This window comes from Eurypyga helias, unplaced genomic scaffold, assembly GCF_000690775.1.
Source record: "Eurypyga helias isolate BGI_N326 unplaced genomic scaffold, ASM69077v1 scaffold11282, whole genome shotgun sequence".
In the NCBI taxonomy this organism is placed as follows: domain Eukaryota; kingdom Metazoa; phylum Chordata; class Aves; order Eurypygiformes; family Eurypygidae; genus Eurypyga; species Eurypyga helias.
The window spans coordinates 17,088-33,067 of record NW_010236625.1 but is presented as its reverse complement, the minus strand read 5'-3'; the positions used below and the strand labels follow the sequence as shown (position 1 = coordinate 33,067).

General features: G+C 52.8%; 1 protein-coding gene across 1 annotated transcript; it reads left to right on the top strand.

Moving 5' to 3' along the window:
* Positions 1-14,344: 14,344 nt before the first annotated feature.
* On the top strand, positions 14,345-15,508 carry LOC104506268 (neuropeptide Y receptor type 2-like). The gene has a single exon (XM_010147161.1). It carries the CDS (start codon positions 14,345-14,347, stop codon positions 15,506-15,508), a length of 1,164 nt encoding a protein of 387 aa, XP_010145463.1.
* Positions 15,509-15,980: the final 472 nt, after the last annotated feature.

The following is a 15,980-nucleotide window of genomic DNA, read 5'->3' as shown; positions in this document are numbered from 1 at the left end:
TGTAAGCCATCACGAGCTGGCCTGCCAGGCGGTCTGACACGCTGGGATGTGAGATTCCCCATGCTGCCCCTCCGGGCAGCCAGGAATCCATGTTTGCATTCCACCAGCATCCTTTAGCTCTCCACACCCAGGCGCCAAAACCAGGAGATTTCTGCAAATACTAATACTTCTGGCAGCTGCTTTTTTGCCTGTTTATTCTGAGCGATGCATGGAACCCTTCTGACATTACACACACAGCAGAGGGCTTGGCCCAAACAGCCTTGTCCTCTCAGCCTTCCCTACAATGGGCCATGCTTCAGCTCCCCAGCCAGCCCCGTGCCTGGGCCCTGGGGAAAGGATGCCCCGTAACGCTCCTCTGCTACACCGGGATGCCTGATTCACGGTGAGGCTGCTGAGCATTCACAGATGAGTCGAGCTGCCTCTTCATGCGGATTTTTGTTTTTTTGAGGTTTCTGACCTTAGCTCTGTACAAGCTGACCCTACCAAAATGGGCTGGAAAGGCTTGGCCGCTCAAGGTGCTCAAGTCTTTTGTGGGTTATCATCCATACTCCACAGCCAGGACAGAGCAGCAGTGAAATCCAGCCCTGTGGTCACATCACATCCCCAGATTGCTTTCCCCTGGCTGGTCTGAGGCTGTTTGCTATATTCATTACTTGCACTGAAGGCGGCCACAGGGCGCAGTTCTCTGCAGCACCCCCAGATGTCACATGAAAATCTTCATCCCATTCAGTGGAGATGGAGAGAATTCATTTACCATCATGCAGCCGTCAAAAGCCAAGGGATGTTTCTGTAGAAGACCCTGCAAGAATAAGATCTCTCACTGCAGCATTTCACACAAAGCACAGGTTGTTGAGCATCAACGTTCCCCTTTGCTATTTACCTTGGGCTTTGCTATCCGAGAAAGATGCAGGTATGCTCCAAAATTGTCACTTATTTTGGAGAAACTTGGAATCATCCCTGCCTGCAGCTCAGCAGCCTCAGCCTGGAGGCACCCTCCTATGACCCCAGGCAGGATTTAAAAGCAGCTCTTTGCACTTGGCTCTAACTTCTCCCCTTCCATTTTCTTCCTTCTGCACAGGAAAAGCTGGAGCCTGAGCATTACCCAAGTGGTTGCCAGAAACAAAGTGAAAGAAATTCTAGATGATCTTTAAGGTCACTTCCAACTCAAAAGATTCTGATTCTATAAAATTCAGTTGCCATTGAGTGAGATAACCACCTCCTTTAAGGAAAATAACGAAAGTGGCCATGTATTTGTAAAAAAACCTGGAAGATCCTCAAAAAGGTTTTCTTTCTGGAGCCGTCACCATAACAACGAATGTTACGGAGCAGGGAGAGATGTGCCCTCATGCAGCACATGGTGCCATGTACAGATGCCGAGGACAAGGGGCGGGCTGGCCAAAGAGAAGGGATGCACGGGCATGAAGGAGGCTGCTGGTGATGGGGAGGAGTACGGGAGAAGTCCTTTGGTCCCAAAAGGGGGAAAGGATGGGTAGTCAAACTGGTCCTGGGAATATCGCACAAATCATCTGGACCATTCCTGGTGTCCGTACAGGAGGCTGTGCTCGGTCGGACAGCTTGCTGCTCCCCAAGCCCGGAGCCATCCCCACAGCCTTGGGGCCAGGGCCACCGCAGGAGGCAGCCAGGCTGAAGTCAAGGCCAGAGGCAGGTGTCGGCTTTTCAGGGCTGCATCCTCTGCCTCCAGTTTGACAGCAGGTAAACACCGAGAGCGATGACCTTACCGTGGAGGTGAATTGATCTTTTTCAGAGCCCTGCTCTTTGCTCCCCATTCAAAGTTCACAGACTGATTTATCTGTAATAGGAGCTCAGCAGGCTCCTTCCTCCTCCTTTTCCAGGGAAATAAGATGGGGCTCTGCCTTTCCAGGGACAGCTGTCAAAACAGGGAATAACCCATCCTGGAGACACAGCACCAGGGCCCCTGCTACCTTGTCCCTTTCTCCAGGTACCAGGGCTGGCTGTGCTCCTCTACTTCGCTCAGCAAAATGACGATGCCCACCGCTCTGCTTCTCGAATGACGGTGTCACGGGAGGCTGTGCATCTTCTGCCCAGAGCGAATGTCACCCTGAAGGAACGTGTTTTTCCCCGTGGGAAGCTGAGCACCATGGGCTGCAGCATTTGGAAGCCCTGCGTGCTCACAGAGGTAATGCTGTGCAAAGCTGTATTTCCCCTGGCACCTTGAACACCTTTAATGCCTGGGGAGAAGTAAGTCTCTTCTCCCTCCAGCATGAGGTGGCTTTCGAGGTGGATTTGCAGGTTCCAGACTCACCTCCCTCCTGTGTCTGGTCTGAGCTCTTCAGCGGAGGCGCAGAGGAAACGCTGCTCATTGAATAATAAATTGCAGGCACGCGTTCCCCTGAGCAGTTGTTTGGAAAGTGTCCCACACGCCTCGTGCCAAATTTGCTGGCCAGGGAAGCTCAGTGGTATTAGCATGTTCCAGTTAATTAGGGTTGTGAGCCGTCCTTTTCATCGCCTGGAAGAGCTGAAAGAAGGACAAACCCAGAGCACTGCCTTTATAAGGCTTTGTGCTTCCCAGCTTGGCTTGTGCGTGCTCCGCTTGTACTCTGGGGATGCTGCTCTTCTCCTGGGGGACCCGGTGTCGTACCTATCTCTCAGTGTCAGATGGTGCCTTCTCAGTCATGTTTCTGGGTAACACGGAGCCAAATGGATTCCCAGCCAAATTCCTGGGTCGGTATCAGGAGTGGATCTGACCCCCCTGCCCTGGTGTGCACTGACACGCTGTTGGCCCGGCACCATGGAGCTGAGCACGGCGTGGATAAGCTGCTCCTTGCTGACAGCTAACGTGGGTCCCCACAGGACTGGGAAAGATGGAGAGAGGTAGTGAAGCAGCAAACACTATCCTGATGCCTCTGCGGTGGTGCTGAGCACCGGAACTCAGCTCCTGGCATCCTGGTGCCTTTTGGCAAGCCCATAGAAAACACACCCTGCCCTCACTTCTTCCCTGGCACTTGCATTGCCTTCGGCCTTGACGCTTAGGTAGAGCTTAATGTGGGGCTGCCATCAGCCCGTGCAGCTCTGTCTGCTCCCGTTGTCACAACCCCACAATCATAGCACCGTTCGTCATCCTGAGAGTGGTGGGCTGACCCCAGTTTCGTAACTTCATTGTGGAAGGACTATCCTGCCTGGGAGAGCAAGACCCTGACTGCAGAACATGCTGCCTAAATGGGGCAAGTGTCCCCCCTCAGCTGTCCCAGCAAGGCTGCCACTACGGCACATCCAGACACCCAGTCCCCCCTCCTAGATGTAGCCCACCGTGCCAGCCGGAGTTAGCCCACCGCTCCGTGTGCGTGTCTGCCGGAGTTAAGGATTTTCATCACCTCTTTTACTTATGGGGAATTAAGACACACCAAGTGATTTGCCCAAAGGCCGGCGGGGAGCTTGTGACAGACTGGGAAACACGCTCCTACCCAAAAACTCAGCCACATCCCTAGTTTATCTGGACAACTGCTGGAGTACAGTGGATGGTATTTTTGCAATCCCAGCTCTGAAGAGCTTATCTGACTGCAATTATCCTCTTCTGCAGAAGCTGTTTTCTAGCTGGCTCGGTACACAAACAACAAGCAACAACCCTCTAATAAATTAGCAAAGCTTTGAGTGCAGTGACTTGCAGAAACGGCAGCTAAATGCTGGGGCCGGTTCTGGGCTCAGAGGCGCTGGTGTCTGCCAGAGGAGCCCTGCTGAGCTGCCCGGCATCCTTCTGCCTTGATGTGAGGATGATCAAGGGGATTTTGCATGTTGGGGGGGAGATCCAGGGGTGGGAAGGGAGTGGAAGAGGTAAACCCTGTGGGTTTGCCCCAGCTGGAGCCCTGTCCCTGTCTGCTCCCAGCTCTGCCAGGAGCTGAAGCGTGGTGATGTGCGTTTGGTAGGACACAAACCCCGTTAATCACTTTCCACACAATCTCCTCTTTCCTGGCTCACAGACCCTTGTCCTGAAGACAGGCTCAACAGCCCTGTCCTCTGTCTGCCCTGAAGAGCTGCAGAACAGCCCCAGGTCAACCCGCACAGCCGTCTCTCCTCCTCTGGTGTCTCTCATTGTGGTATCAGATCGCTCAGGTATTTCAGCAACACCTTGTCCCTGATGCTATCTCTGCTCCTCCACTAATTCCAGAAATGTTCACATGGGGACAAAAAGCAGTTACGAAATGAGAACCTGCTTTGAAATTCAGAGAGGGTGCCTACAGCTTTCCATCCTCCCTCCCACCTCTGAGCAGCTTTATGGCTAATTTAGTTCCCAAATGCATCACAGACTCCCAAACCCACTGCATCCATGAACTCCGGGGCTCAAATGGAAAGGGGACTTTTGTGTTACCACCACATGCTGATGCTTCTGAGGCTGCTCAGCAAAACACAGGCTTGACACCGCAGGAAGGAGCAGTGGAAATATTTTGGTTACATGCAGGTGGAATTAAACAGATGTTTGCAAAATGAAAAGCTGCTTTTTTAAAGTATGCCAGTGTTGCTGCTCCAGATGAAGCAGGATGAAGAGGAGCATCTGGAAGCCTTGGTAACAGATTTCTTTGAGATTTCTCCCAGGGAGTGATCAGATAATATGCCTTTCTTTTATGACAGAAGTTGAGCTATAGTGTGGCTTACAGCTGCAAGGTGTTCAGACCCAGGACCTGCCCGCTCTCCGAGGCAGAGCAGATTATGGGCTGATGAAAAGGCAGCCCTCTCCTCTGCCCCATTTCTCAGCTTTTTGACATAATTTTTCCTCCCTGGAGCATAAAATTCATTGTTGTATTCTCAGAAGAGCCGGTGAGCAGACTTGCTTTTGCCTGATCAAAACCCAACCACTGGGAAAGGCTTTTGGGCTGCAAAGATCCTTTGAACAGTCCCGTCGGGTTTGAAAGGACACAAGGCTCCCGGCACACCCATGCAGGGGCTGTGTGTACCTGGCCTGTGTGTGCAAATACCCCAGGGTTTGAGGGTCCTGGAACCTCTGGGGTCTTCCACACTCTGGGACGATGCAAGGGACTACCCTCGTATTTCCCCATCCTCGTACTTCAGGGTGTAGTTTCTGGTTGAAGCTGGGAAGACCCTCAGTTGATTTGGGATGTGTCAGGCGCATCAGGTGTCTTTGCACCTCAGCGTTCAGGCTGCCAGGCACCCTCTGCCATGACTGCCCCTCTAGCCTCACTGAGAGGGTGAGGGGCTCGAGCACGGCGCACCATGGGTGCCCCCCAGTCGCTGAGAAGCTGGGGGCTGGGCAGCACTGGGGCGACGCTGCATGCACTCGCCATCAGCAGTAATGGTGTGGTGGCTGGGTGAGATTCAGCAGGCTGGCAGGCAGCCTGTGTCTGCCGTGCGGTGAGAAGAGCCTGGATCCCAGGGAGAGAGCTGGGGAGCATGGAGAGAGCGGGGGCCGAACCCCAGCTGGGTGGCTGCCAGTCAGATGAACAGCCCAGGCGTGCTGGGAGCTCGATCTTCCCTTACTGCACTGCTCCATGTCGCAGGAGGATCGCTTAGGGGGATGATTCGGGATGGCGTGCATCACCACGGGTCACGGGCAGCTCTCCCTTCCTGGGCTCTGTTCTGCCAAGCACAGGGGCTTTTCAGCTCACTAAGTCATCTGGTCGGAGAGGTGAGCTGGTGCTTGGGAGCATCGCAGGTTTTGGTGCTAACCCCTCCGCTGGACCCCCGAGACTGTGGGAGAGGATGGTCTTGGGGACTTGTGCTGACTAATCCATGATTTAGGAGTTTGCATTTGTTGCCATCCAGCAAATACCACGTGCCAAAAGTGACTAGAATTCATCCCGTGGTCCTGATGAAGGTTCACAGCTTCAGGCTGCATCAAGTTTCCTGTCAATCCCTGCCTTTTCCCCAGGCATCTTATTCCAGCCCAAGGAAGAGAAGAGTAGGGAGCTGTAACAAAGGACTCTGGGGAATGGGCAAGAAAAACCTTACGCCAGAAGAGAAAGGAGGGAAAAAATCTCTCTCTTGAGCAGAAATCAACAATCCACCGCTGAGGACCCTGGAGAGGAGGAGTATCAATCCCCCAGGGACACGAGGAATAGCACCAACTTCCTATTAGCTGCTCTTGCCTCTCCCTATGGATAGCTGGGGGACATCAACAGTCCCTTCCAAGCAGGTTTGTCTTGTCCGGCTTCCCTCCACTCTCAGCTTTCCAGAGCTGCTAAATCAACAGCCTCGGGGAAAACAAAGCAAGAGAAGGCACAAAAGTACCACAAAAATCCAGCTAGTGCAGCTGAATCTGCCTGGCTGTCAGCACCGGTGCATCGAGACATTTCCTTCCTTAAGGGGAAATGGGGAGAGGAGCGGGAAGGATGGGACTCATGGGGACCCTTGTCTGAGTCTTGGGTTCCAGTGCCACTTTCCCTGTGACATTCTTCAGGAATGTTCTCACTCTCCTTTTTCTGCTGAGCCACTGGAGGTTTTTCTTTTTCCTGGTCTGTCAAGACTTCTGCAGCACAGAAAGTGAGCTGAAAACCCTCCTCATTTCTGTTCTCATAAAGAAAAAGAAACCAAAGTCCTTTGGGGGGTGAAGAGCAAGACTCCCCTGATAAACTGCTAGATGTAGCCACTCAAAGCCAAGGAGAAGTGTCCTTCTCCCAAACCTCTGGGAGCATCTCCCAGACCACTTGAGCTGCAAACTCACATATTGCCTGTGGTGGGAATCCTATGTTGGGGACACACCTGACTTCTCTTGGAAAGCAAAACTTTTGGCCAGGTAGGGAGCTGTGTTTCTCCTGCTTCCCTGTGCTGCCCACAGGGAGCTTTCCTGGGCTTCCATGAGCTTGGATTTTGCAAATTTGGACACGAGGATGCTGCTTTCGTGCCTCTCCCTCTCTCTTGTTCCAGATGCTGATCACCCTAAAACAGAAACTCACTTGGGTTCCTAGCTCCACACTGAATCTGCCTCTGGATCAGACCGAGCCGTTGCCAAGAGGCTAAAACTTCTCATCGTTACTTGTATTTGCATCCCCAGAGCAGCTGGAGTCCTGCCCCGCAGCAGCAGCCTGCTCTGCGCAGGGCGCTGCACGAGCACGGAGGTAGAGGAGGATGGGGAGACGTCCATGAAGGCTCTGCTGAGTTGCAGGACATGCAGACCTCTTGCTGGGCTGCTGGACGAGACCGTGCCAGTCCCAATGGAGTTTAAAACCCGAGCAGGTGGGAGAGCTGCAGAGTGAGGGCGGGTGACTGCTCGCCCAGGTCAGCGGCATGGATGAGGAGCCTGCAGACCTCCAGCTCCCACCACTTCTCCCTGGAGAGGAAAGTGGATGTGGTGGAAAAGCTTCTCTCTCCTCGATGCAAGAAGCCCCTCAGTGGCTGAACACTGTATAAACAGCAGCAGCAGGCTCCCTCCCCCTTTCCATTTCTGTTTGTTAAACACACGCTCCCTGCCTTTCTCTCATTCAGGAGCTAACACAGCGTTCAGCTTGGTGAGACGGGGGCTGTCAGTCACCCTGCAAGAGGGTGCTCTCCGGATGCTTGGCGTGGGGTACCGAAGCTACCCCCGGTGATGCAGTACTCTCCGGCAGCCTGGATCCTCGCCTGACTTCCTCGCTTTTCTGAGGACAGTTGCAGAAAAGTGCTTTTGGCCCCTTTGCTACAGGTTGATTTCCAGAGAGCGGAGAGGACCGGGTGCTCCATCTCGGGCAGCGATGAGACGGTGACTGGCGGTGAGCAGCTCGGTTCCAGAAGGAGGACACTCCGGCCTTTGCAGGTGGGTCGGGGGTGGCTCGTCCGAGCGGCAGGGCTGAGATGGGGCCAGGTCTTGGCCATGCCACATGACACAAGCAAAAAGGGTCCAAGAATCTTTGGGAACTGTATGTGGGGACCCACAGCCCTGAGAGCTGGAATAGAGAGAAAGTGAACACGAAATACTGTCAGGAGAGTTTCGAACGGTTGCCGAGCAGGAGCAGGGAGTCTGGGAAGCAGGATGCTGAGCAAGAGCAGTCAGGAGAGTGGGTTGCTCCAGAGGGGGTGCAGAAATTGGGCATGTACAGCTACAGAGCAGCGTGCTGCAGGTGTGGAGCTGAGGTGCACGGCTGGCTGAGAAATCCTCATCTCTCCCGCAATCTGAGTCCTCGTGTCTTGGTACAAACCTCCCGTCTGCTCCTCCGTGCTGGGACTGCACACGTTGCTGACACTCGGCTCGCTGCCAGGGATCGGTGCCCTCAAAGAGAGAGATGCAAAGGGAGATAGGGGACTGCAGGAGGAAAATCGGTGTTTGCTTGCTTTCTGCACTCAGTGCATGTTAATTGGTGAACAGAGAGAGTCTCTCAGAGTCCTGGTTTAGCCTGCAGAGTTTCTGGACTGTCCCAAAGCAGGATACTGGGTTTGCTCCCTGTTTGTCCTGTTAGTGTCACCTCCTTTGCCTGATCTACCCCAGACTGACTAAACTTCAGGAGGCAGCAAAGTCCCCAGGTTAACCAGGATCCTTCCACCACACCATCTCCTCCTTCCCACAGCCCCGACAGCTCGTGTGGCTCCATCGCAGTGTCACCCGCTGAGCCCTGTCTCCCAGCCAGCCTTGCTCGGCTCCCACGGGAAGTCCCACAGAGAAATTTCCAGGACAAAAGCGTGTAACCCTGCCAAACGGGTCTCTCCACCTCCTTTTTCATCCTGACCTGAGCTGAGTGACTAAGGCGTCCTTCTGCCTTGTCCCCTTCAGTCTTTCATGGCTCCAGCCTGAGCAGAGACGTGCGAATGTTTATAGTGAGGAGCCACAAGAAATCCCTGGTGTGTCTTCTCCTGGTGTATCTCCTCCTCCTTGCACTTCGTCTCCTGGTGCCAGTTCTATCCTGGGGTCCCCTGGGAGCCGCTCTGGGGCCCTGGAGCTTTGCAAGTGCTGGGGTGGCAGCATGTCTGATGCCATTAGGTTTCTGCACCACTGGGCCTGATCTGGAGAGATAATTTGCAAAGCTGCAGCAGATGATGGGCAGGTCAGAGGGTCTTCCCTTCTGCCATGGTGTCCTAGGAGGCAGTCACCCCTTCACTAGGGATGGAAGGACCTAGGACAGTTTCTATCTGCTTCAGGAAATCACCCTGGAGCAGCTGTTTGTCCTGAAACCAGCCCATTGCACAGCAAAGGCAAAATCCTCTCCCCTCCATCACTCAAATTTTGCGTTTTCATGGAATCTATGTTTAGGTTTTATCCTGAGAGATGCAGACTCCTCTTTGATGGTGAACAGGGAAGGCTGGTGTTAGGAAGTTGGGCTCTGCTCCCAGCCCTGCTGTGGACGTGCTGTGTGGCCTCTGGCAGGCTGGTTACCCTCCATATCTCAGTTTATTGTGTTCTTCTTTAAGCGCTGTGCCGTGGGGTGCGGGATGAATGCTGCTGCCTCTCAAGTGCTGTAGGGGAACATGAAGATGGCAGAAGGTGTCTTGCCCCAGGGTGACAACCAGGTTCTGGTGAACCTCTCTGCCACGGACACCTGACTGCTGCCAGGTACAGGACTGAGGATGAGATGACGCAGTGCTCCCGACTGGGGGCTGGTGATGAAGGGGTTTCATGGAGTTGAGCTGCTTTGGAGGAAGGACACAGCATGGAATAATTCAGTGACCCAAGCCATATCCATCAGCCTCAGCCTCACACCCCAGCGATGCTGCAGGAAGAGATTGTGGCTGTCATTAGCCAGGGAGCATAGTCTGGCCTGAGTCCCTCCACTCCCTCCTTTCGAATCCATGATAATCATGATAGGACTGTAATTCCTGGCCATGTTCTGAACAATCTTTGCTGTATCTCCCTCTTCTCTGCACCCCTTGCCCCCTCGCTGCATGCCTGCTGCCTGCAGTGACCCCAGTCTCACTGCTTGGGTCAAAAAGAGGAGTTTTAATTAACAAGCTCTGTGTTCTCCAGCCCTCTGCCTACCCCTCCAGCCCTGCTTTCTGAACCTGCCAGGCTTTGCAGAGGGCTCTTCCAGGCCTGGATGTGCCCTGACAGATCTGGACCAGGCTGGCAGCATGCCTGGGGCTGCAGCAGGGTCGTGGAGGGAGCCGGGGCACCCCCAGGAAGCAGAGGTGCATGCCAGTCCCAGGGCATCTAGTCCAGGCTCTCTGCAGGAATGGATTTTGGAGGTGTCACAGTGGTCACTGTCCCTCGCTGTCACCGACAGCGCTGTGCTCAGTGAAGGACTGAGGTTTTGCACATCCTCTGTTCTCCCTCTCCTCTTCCCCCCATTCCCAAAGACTGAAGCCTGCGGGCACAGGGGACAGCTCTCTGCCTCACTGGGAGCCATCCTTGGGTCCCAGCGCTGCTGCAGGCTGCACCTCAGCTGGAGGAGAAGGAGAGGGCACGATCCAGGCAATGCCTTGCTTCTGCATCCCCCCATGGCAGCCCAGCACACAGGGAAGGGCTTAGGGTAGTATTTCTGCCTCCTCCTGGTTGCCCTGCTGTTTTGTTCTCCCCAGAGCAGTTGGCTCTCATCTCCAAGGATTTTTCCATCTAGCCTGGCAGGCCTGCTGGGCAGGGGAGCGTGCGCCTGGCAGCAGCCTACACATATGCCAGCACTTCCATTACTTGCTGGAACAGACCGCGGTCCACTCCTAGCAGCATCCATGCAACCTCCAGCCAGCCCCTGGAGTGGCAACATTTATTATGACCATTTTGTCTCTTAATTAAAATGTCTTAATTGATTTTTAATAGTTCCCCTTTGGAACAAAAACACGAAGCAAACAAAATCAAATAATAACTCCATTAAGGTCATTTTGTTAGGAAGCGAAACAGCTCCAATAATCATGATGTTCCTGGCTCCTCTCAGATGGTGGGTAGCTGCCAGTCTCCAGCGAAAAGAAATAGCCTGAGATGTGAACATGGAACTGGCAGCCAGTTGGGTGAGATGGGGAAAATGGGAAGGGAGTGTCCGCTGGTGTCATGCCAGGACTTGGGTACCAAAGATAAATGAGACAGGCAAGCCACAGAAAAGGGGATAACAAGTGATAGTGATAAAATAATGCTAGACAATGTGGAAGATATAAAAACCCTGGGCAGAGAGCACGCAGGGAAAGCACAGCCATGGAAAGCGTGCCCAGCACTTGCTGTTTCCGTCCCCACCTTGCTCTTCCGGCAGCAGGGTTTGCTTCGGGGCCAGCCGCAGCACGGGTGTCCGAGCAGAGGCTCTGGGCTGGGGTGCTGCTGCCCGTGGGTCAGGCTCTGCTGCAGAGGCTGTGCCTGTGACACCTTCCCGGGGCCCTGCCTGTTCCCCTGATCTGTTTCCCACTCCGTCAGCAGTGTGGGGCAGCTCTGAGCTCCTCTCTCCTGCTTTAGAAGTTGGGACCCCCCTTTTATATTTGGGGTTATCTTTCCAGGGCTGGGGACAGCTATGTGGCAGAGGTCTGAGATTACCCGTAAGCACACCCTCACCCCAGTAAATCCACACACTTTTCCCACCTGCTGCTTAAAGCTTCCTTCCTACCTTCTTAGCGGGAGCTACGTGATCTCCATTATTCCCGTATCTGTGCCCAACATCTCCATTTACAGCAATCTGGTGTCAGTCACCCAGCAGAGCTGGACAAGCCACGGATTGAGCAGAAGAAAGCAAGTGTGCAGGCAGGGCACTCTACTGCAGACGGCTTTTTGGCTGGGCTTCCACAGGGGCCTGGGTTTGCAGCCGGCTGGGCAGTTTCCTCGGAGCAGCTCCCAAGGGAGAATCACAACCCTTTCTCTGAGGAGTGATGAAAGAACAAGCAGACATTTATTATTCATTGCAACGTAATTGCTGCCACCTTTACCATCTTGCCACCATTATTTTATGCTATTTGTTTAAGGAACTAGCTCAAATGCAGGTGCTCTGCACAGGCAGCATTCTCCCTTCCCAAGGACAGGCTGTCCTTAAACTTTTGGCTTGCAGGGCACGGGACCTGCGGGAAGCCCACCAGCACCCATCAGCGCTCCCATCTCACCAGGTACAAACCCAGCTGAATTGGCTCCTCCAGGAGGTTGAGGAGGTACCCAGCTCTGCCCCTAATCCCCAGCTCCATTTAAGCTCCCGTGCCTCCCTCCACAGTGTCAGGGCATTATCCCCACTCTCCAGGTCAGAGAGAACATGATGCTCTGCAGACCACCCTGTTTGGGCAGAGTGGTGGCATCTGCTCGCTTCTGATCAAGGGTGCAGTAGAAACGGGGGTCCCACACACAGTGCTGGGGAGAAGGGACATGTCTGCCCCCCTGCGCATACCCCAGCAGCAATGCTAAGACAGGGGTGCTGAGAAGGAGCCGGTGACAGAGCTGGCTTTTCCCCCTGCTGTGTTTGGACTGAACAGAAACCCTGCCGTGACAGCACCCCGCTGTCCCGATGGCCCCCAGTGCCAGCCACGGGTTCCAGACTGAGTCAGTTCTGGCTCATCAGTCGGGCTCCCTGCTCCCAGAGCCACATCCACGCAGACGGATAGCACCACGTGGCGGGAGGCTCACTGATGCCCGGGCATTGGCTCTCGGGCCTGCGTGTGCCTGGACACTCAGCAGCAGCTCTGCGGGAGGCTTGTTCGCAGCTTCAGCGGTTTGCTCCCTGCACATGTCCCCGCAGGAGCTCCCTCCTCTGCAAGCCAGCGATGCCTGGGTGGCACCGGCATGGAGGGGACGGACAGGGTCTGTTAGGGTTCCTTGGCAGAACGATGGCAGCACTAAATCATTCTTACACTTAAAGCTTTATTTTCTTAGCAGGATATTATGATTAGTATAGCACAGGACTTATTAGAAGGGTACAGGATTTCTAGAAGCAGAATCAACAGCGTGCAATCTCTAAGTGTAACACAGAATTTATAACACAACTTATTATTTCTAATCGCCTAGACCCTAACGTAACTTAGCTTATGACCTCTAATTACCTAGATCCTAATTTATGATTTCTAATCACCTTAGTAATACAGAAATTGTAATACAGCCTAATTTATGATTTCTAATCACCCAGATCCTAATTTAATCTGATTTATGATTTCTAATCACCTAAGAAATACAGAATCTTTAATATAACTTAACTTATAATTTATAATCACCTAAATCCTAACTTATGATTTCTAATCACAGAATTTATAATACAGTTTAACTTATAATTTCTAATCACCTGGAGCCTCTGCAGACCGGGTCAAATCTTAACACATGGTTTCCTGTGTCAATATATCAATCATGTTCTAGACCCAAAAATCATGTAAGAGAAGACAAGTCCCTCATTCATTCTTTGGAGGAAGCAGAGGATGGTGGGGCCATCCCTGGCTGTGGGGGTCATGGGTCTCACTGCCCAGCACTTCCCCACTTAGGACTTGTAAACGCCTGATTTTAGGGACAGTGCTCAGGGCGCTGTTACACTTCCCTGCTCTGTGCCAGGGTCATCGACAGCACCGGGCTGGCCGGGTGCCCGTGACCTTCAAGGCCAGCAAGGAAGGGAGCAACCAGGAACCTTGAGACTGCCAAGGATGGGACGAAGAAAACTGGTTTGCCTATTCAGTTCACAGGACCTTCAGGGCCTGATAATGAGGGAAAGGGAATGAATGCGTGAGCCGCTCGGTCACAGAGAATGGCTGCTTGCCCCACCAAAGGGCACCAGTTCCACTAACCACGTTACCAGGGGTCGGGAGCAGGGGTACTGGTGCACTGGGCTGAACTGGGTGGTAGCATCACTAGCAGGAGCAGTGGTGGAGACTCATGCAGAGACAGGGTGACAGATATTTTCACCCAGAGAGGTGAGAAATAGGAAACTGAAACAAAAATGGTGCACAACCTGGAAATAAATTGTTACAGGGAGGTGGAGAAGAACACCTGGAATTTGAGTGTCTTGTTTTTCTCCCTTCCTAGTTCCTACGTCGTTTGGACTCAGGGCATTTTTGCAAGCAAGTAAATCTCATCCAACCTGACTGACACCATCATTGATTTCTTCTGTCAGCGCCAAGAGGTCCCAAAGTTTTGGCTTGTTGGAAGCCACTTCCCTATTTAGCAAAGCCTAGCCTGAAGAAGCAGGAGAGGCAGCGTGCGAAGGGGCTTCATGAGCAGGAGAGCTTTCCAGGGCCTACCAGTCTGGCCCTGGCTGGTTGAGGGGGCTTTCCCCTGTTCAAATAAATAGAATCTCAGCAACTTGTGTGAAAAGTTGCATTTTAACCTGACCTTTCCTTGAGGAATTGCCATTCAACTGATCATAGGCTCTAACAGGAGGTGTAAGAGAGCTGGAAGGCCATGCAGTGTGAGGAAGGATGGGGGTAAGGGAGAAGGAAAGAGGATATCTGAAATGCCATGTGGGACATGCTCTTTGAGTCTCAGCTCTTGCAGATGCTTTGCTGTCTCCTGGGCTCTCACTTCCGCTGTGTCTGTGTTCCAGATCTCCTTCTCCTCCTGACGAAAAGCATCCGGTCAAGCATGGGACCATTGGAGGGAGCCAACAGCACTCTCGCCGTGGAGAAGACAGTGTTAGAAGAGAAACTGCCACAGGGCTGGCATGCCAAGGACTTGGTCACCCCTAGCCAGGATCTCTCTGGGTCCCGCAGTGTTATGATGGACAGCACCAAGATCCCAGGGGTCCAGGTAGTTCTCATTGCTGCCTACTCACTCATCATTCTACTGGGGTTCATCGGCAACTCCTTGGTCATCTACATCATAGTGAAGTACAAGACCATGAGGACCGTCACCAACTTCTTCATCGCTAACTTGGCCCTGGCAGACCTGATGGTGGACACGCTCTGCCTGCCTTTCACCCTCGTGTACACGCTGCTGGATGAGTGGAAGTTCGGAGCTGTGCTTTGTCACCTAGTCCCTTACGCTCAAGCTCTGAGCGTCCATGTGTCCACCCTCACCCTCACTGTGATTGCCCTAGACAGGTACCGGTGCATTGTTTTCCACCTGGACAGCAGGATTTCCAAGAGGCTCAGCTTCACCATCATAGCTGTCATGTGGCTAGCGGCAGCTGTCCTAGCAGGTCCTCTGGCCATCTTCAGAGAGTACCGGTATGAGGAAATCCCATCCATCAACCTCAAAATGGCTGTCTGCTCTGAAAAATGGCCTTCTGGCAACAACAGAGATGCCACTATCTACAGCCTGTCCATGCTTCTCCTGCAGTATGTTTTGCCCCTTGCAATTATCTGTTATGCCTATACCAGGATCTGGTTCAAGCTGAAAAACCATGTCAGTCCCACTTCTAGGAATGAAAACCAGTGCCGGAGGAGGAAGACAACAAAAATGTTAGTGATGGTAGTTGTGGTATTCGCAGTCTGTTGGCTCCCCTTCCACATATTCCAGCTTGCCATTGATCTTGACCTGGTTCTTATCTTCCACGAGTACAAACTCCTGTACACTGTCTTCCACGTCGGGGCCATGTGCTCTACGTTTGTCAACCCCCTGCTCTACGGATGGATGAACAAGAACTACCGGAATGGCTTCCTTATGTTCTTTCGTTGCCAGAACAAGCCAGAAAGCATCCACACGGAAGGCTCAGTTAGAGGGAGGTCGTACATCTTCAGGGCCAACACCCTAAATGGGAGCATCAAACAGACTCCTGGCAACGAACCACTGCCCACAGAGGTTTAGGGATGGGACATCTACCTCCAGGACTGAGGCTGACTGAGCCCAGAGACATTCTTGGGTGAATGCCCTGTTTGGTGGAACATTGTGTTGTGAAAACATTCTAGCTACTGCAACTACATTGAAATACTCCCTGTATCTTTCAAATCAATAAATCTGGTGTATTTCTGTCTCAATGAACAAATGATTTTTTCCTTTCTCTGCATTCGAATTATGCATGCAGAAGCATGAAAAATTACACCCAAAGGCTTTCATTTAGCCAGCAAAAACACACCCTTTTTGCTATTTTCATTTGCCAAAGCGGGTTGTTCAACTTTTACCCCCTGACATATTACACATTACGAACAGAGAACCTTTATCATGTACATCTGTACATCTCCTACCCAAAAGCCTTAACGATCCATCTTTAGGAACGCCTCTTGCGCAGTGTTTGTCTAAACGTGCATTTGCGACCCATGGGATGAGCTCTCATCCTCAG

Coding starts and splice junctions, on each gene's coding strand:
- LOC104506268 (XM_010147161.1), top strand. CDS start 14,345: ATGGGACCATTGGAGGGAGCCAACAGCACTCTCGCCGTGGAGAAGACA.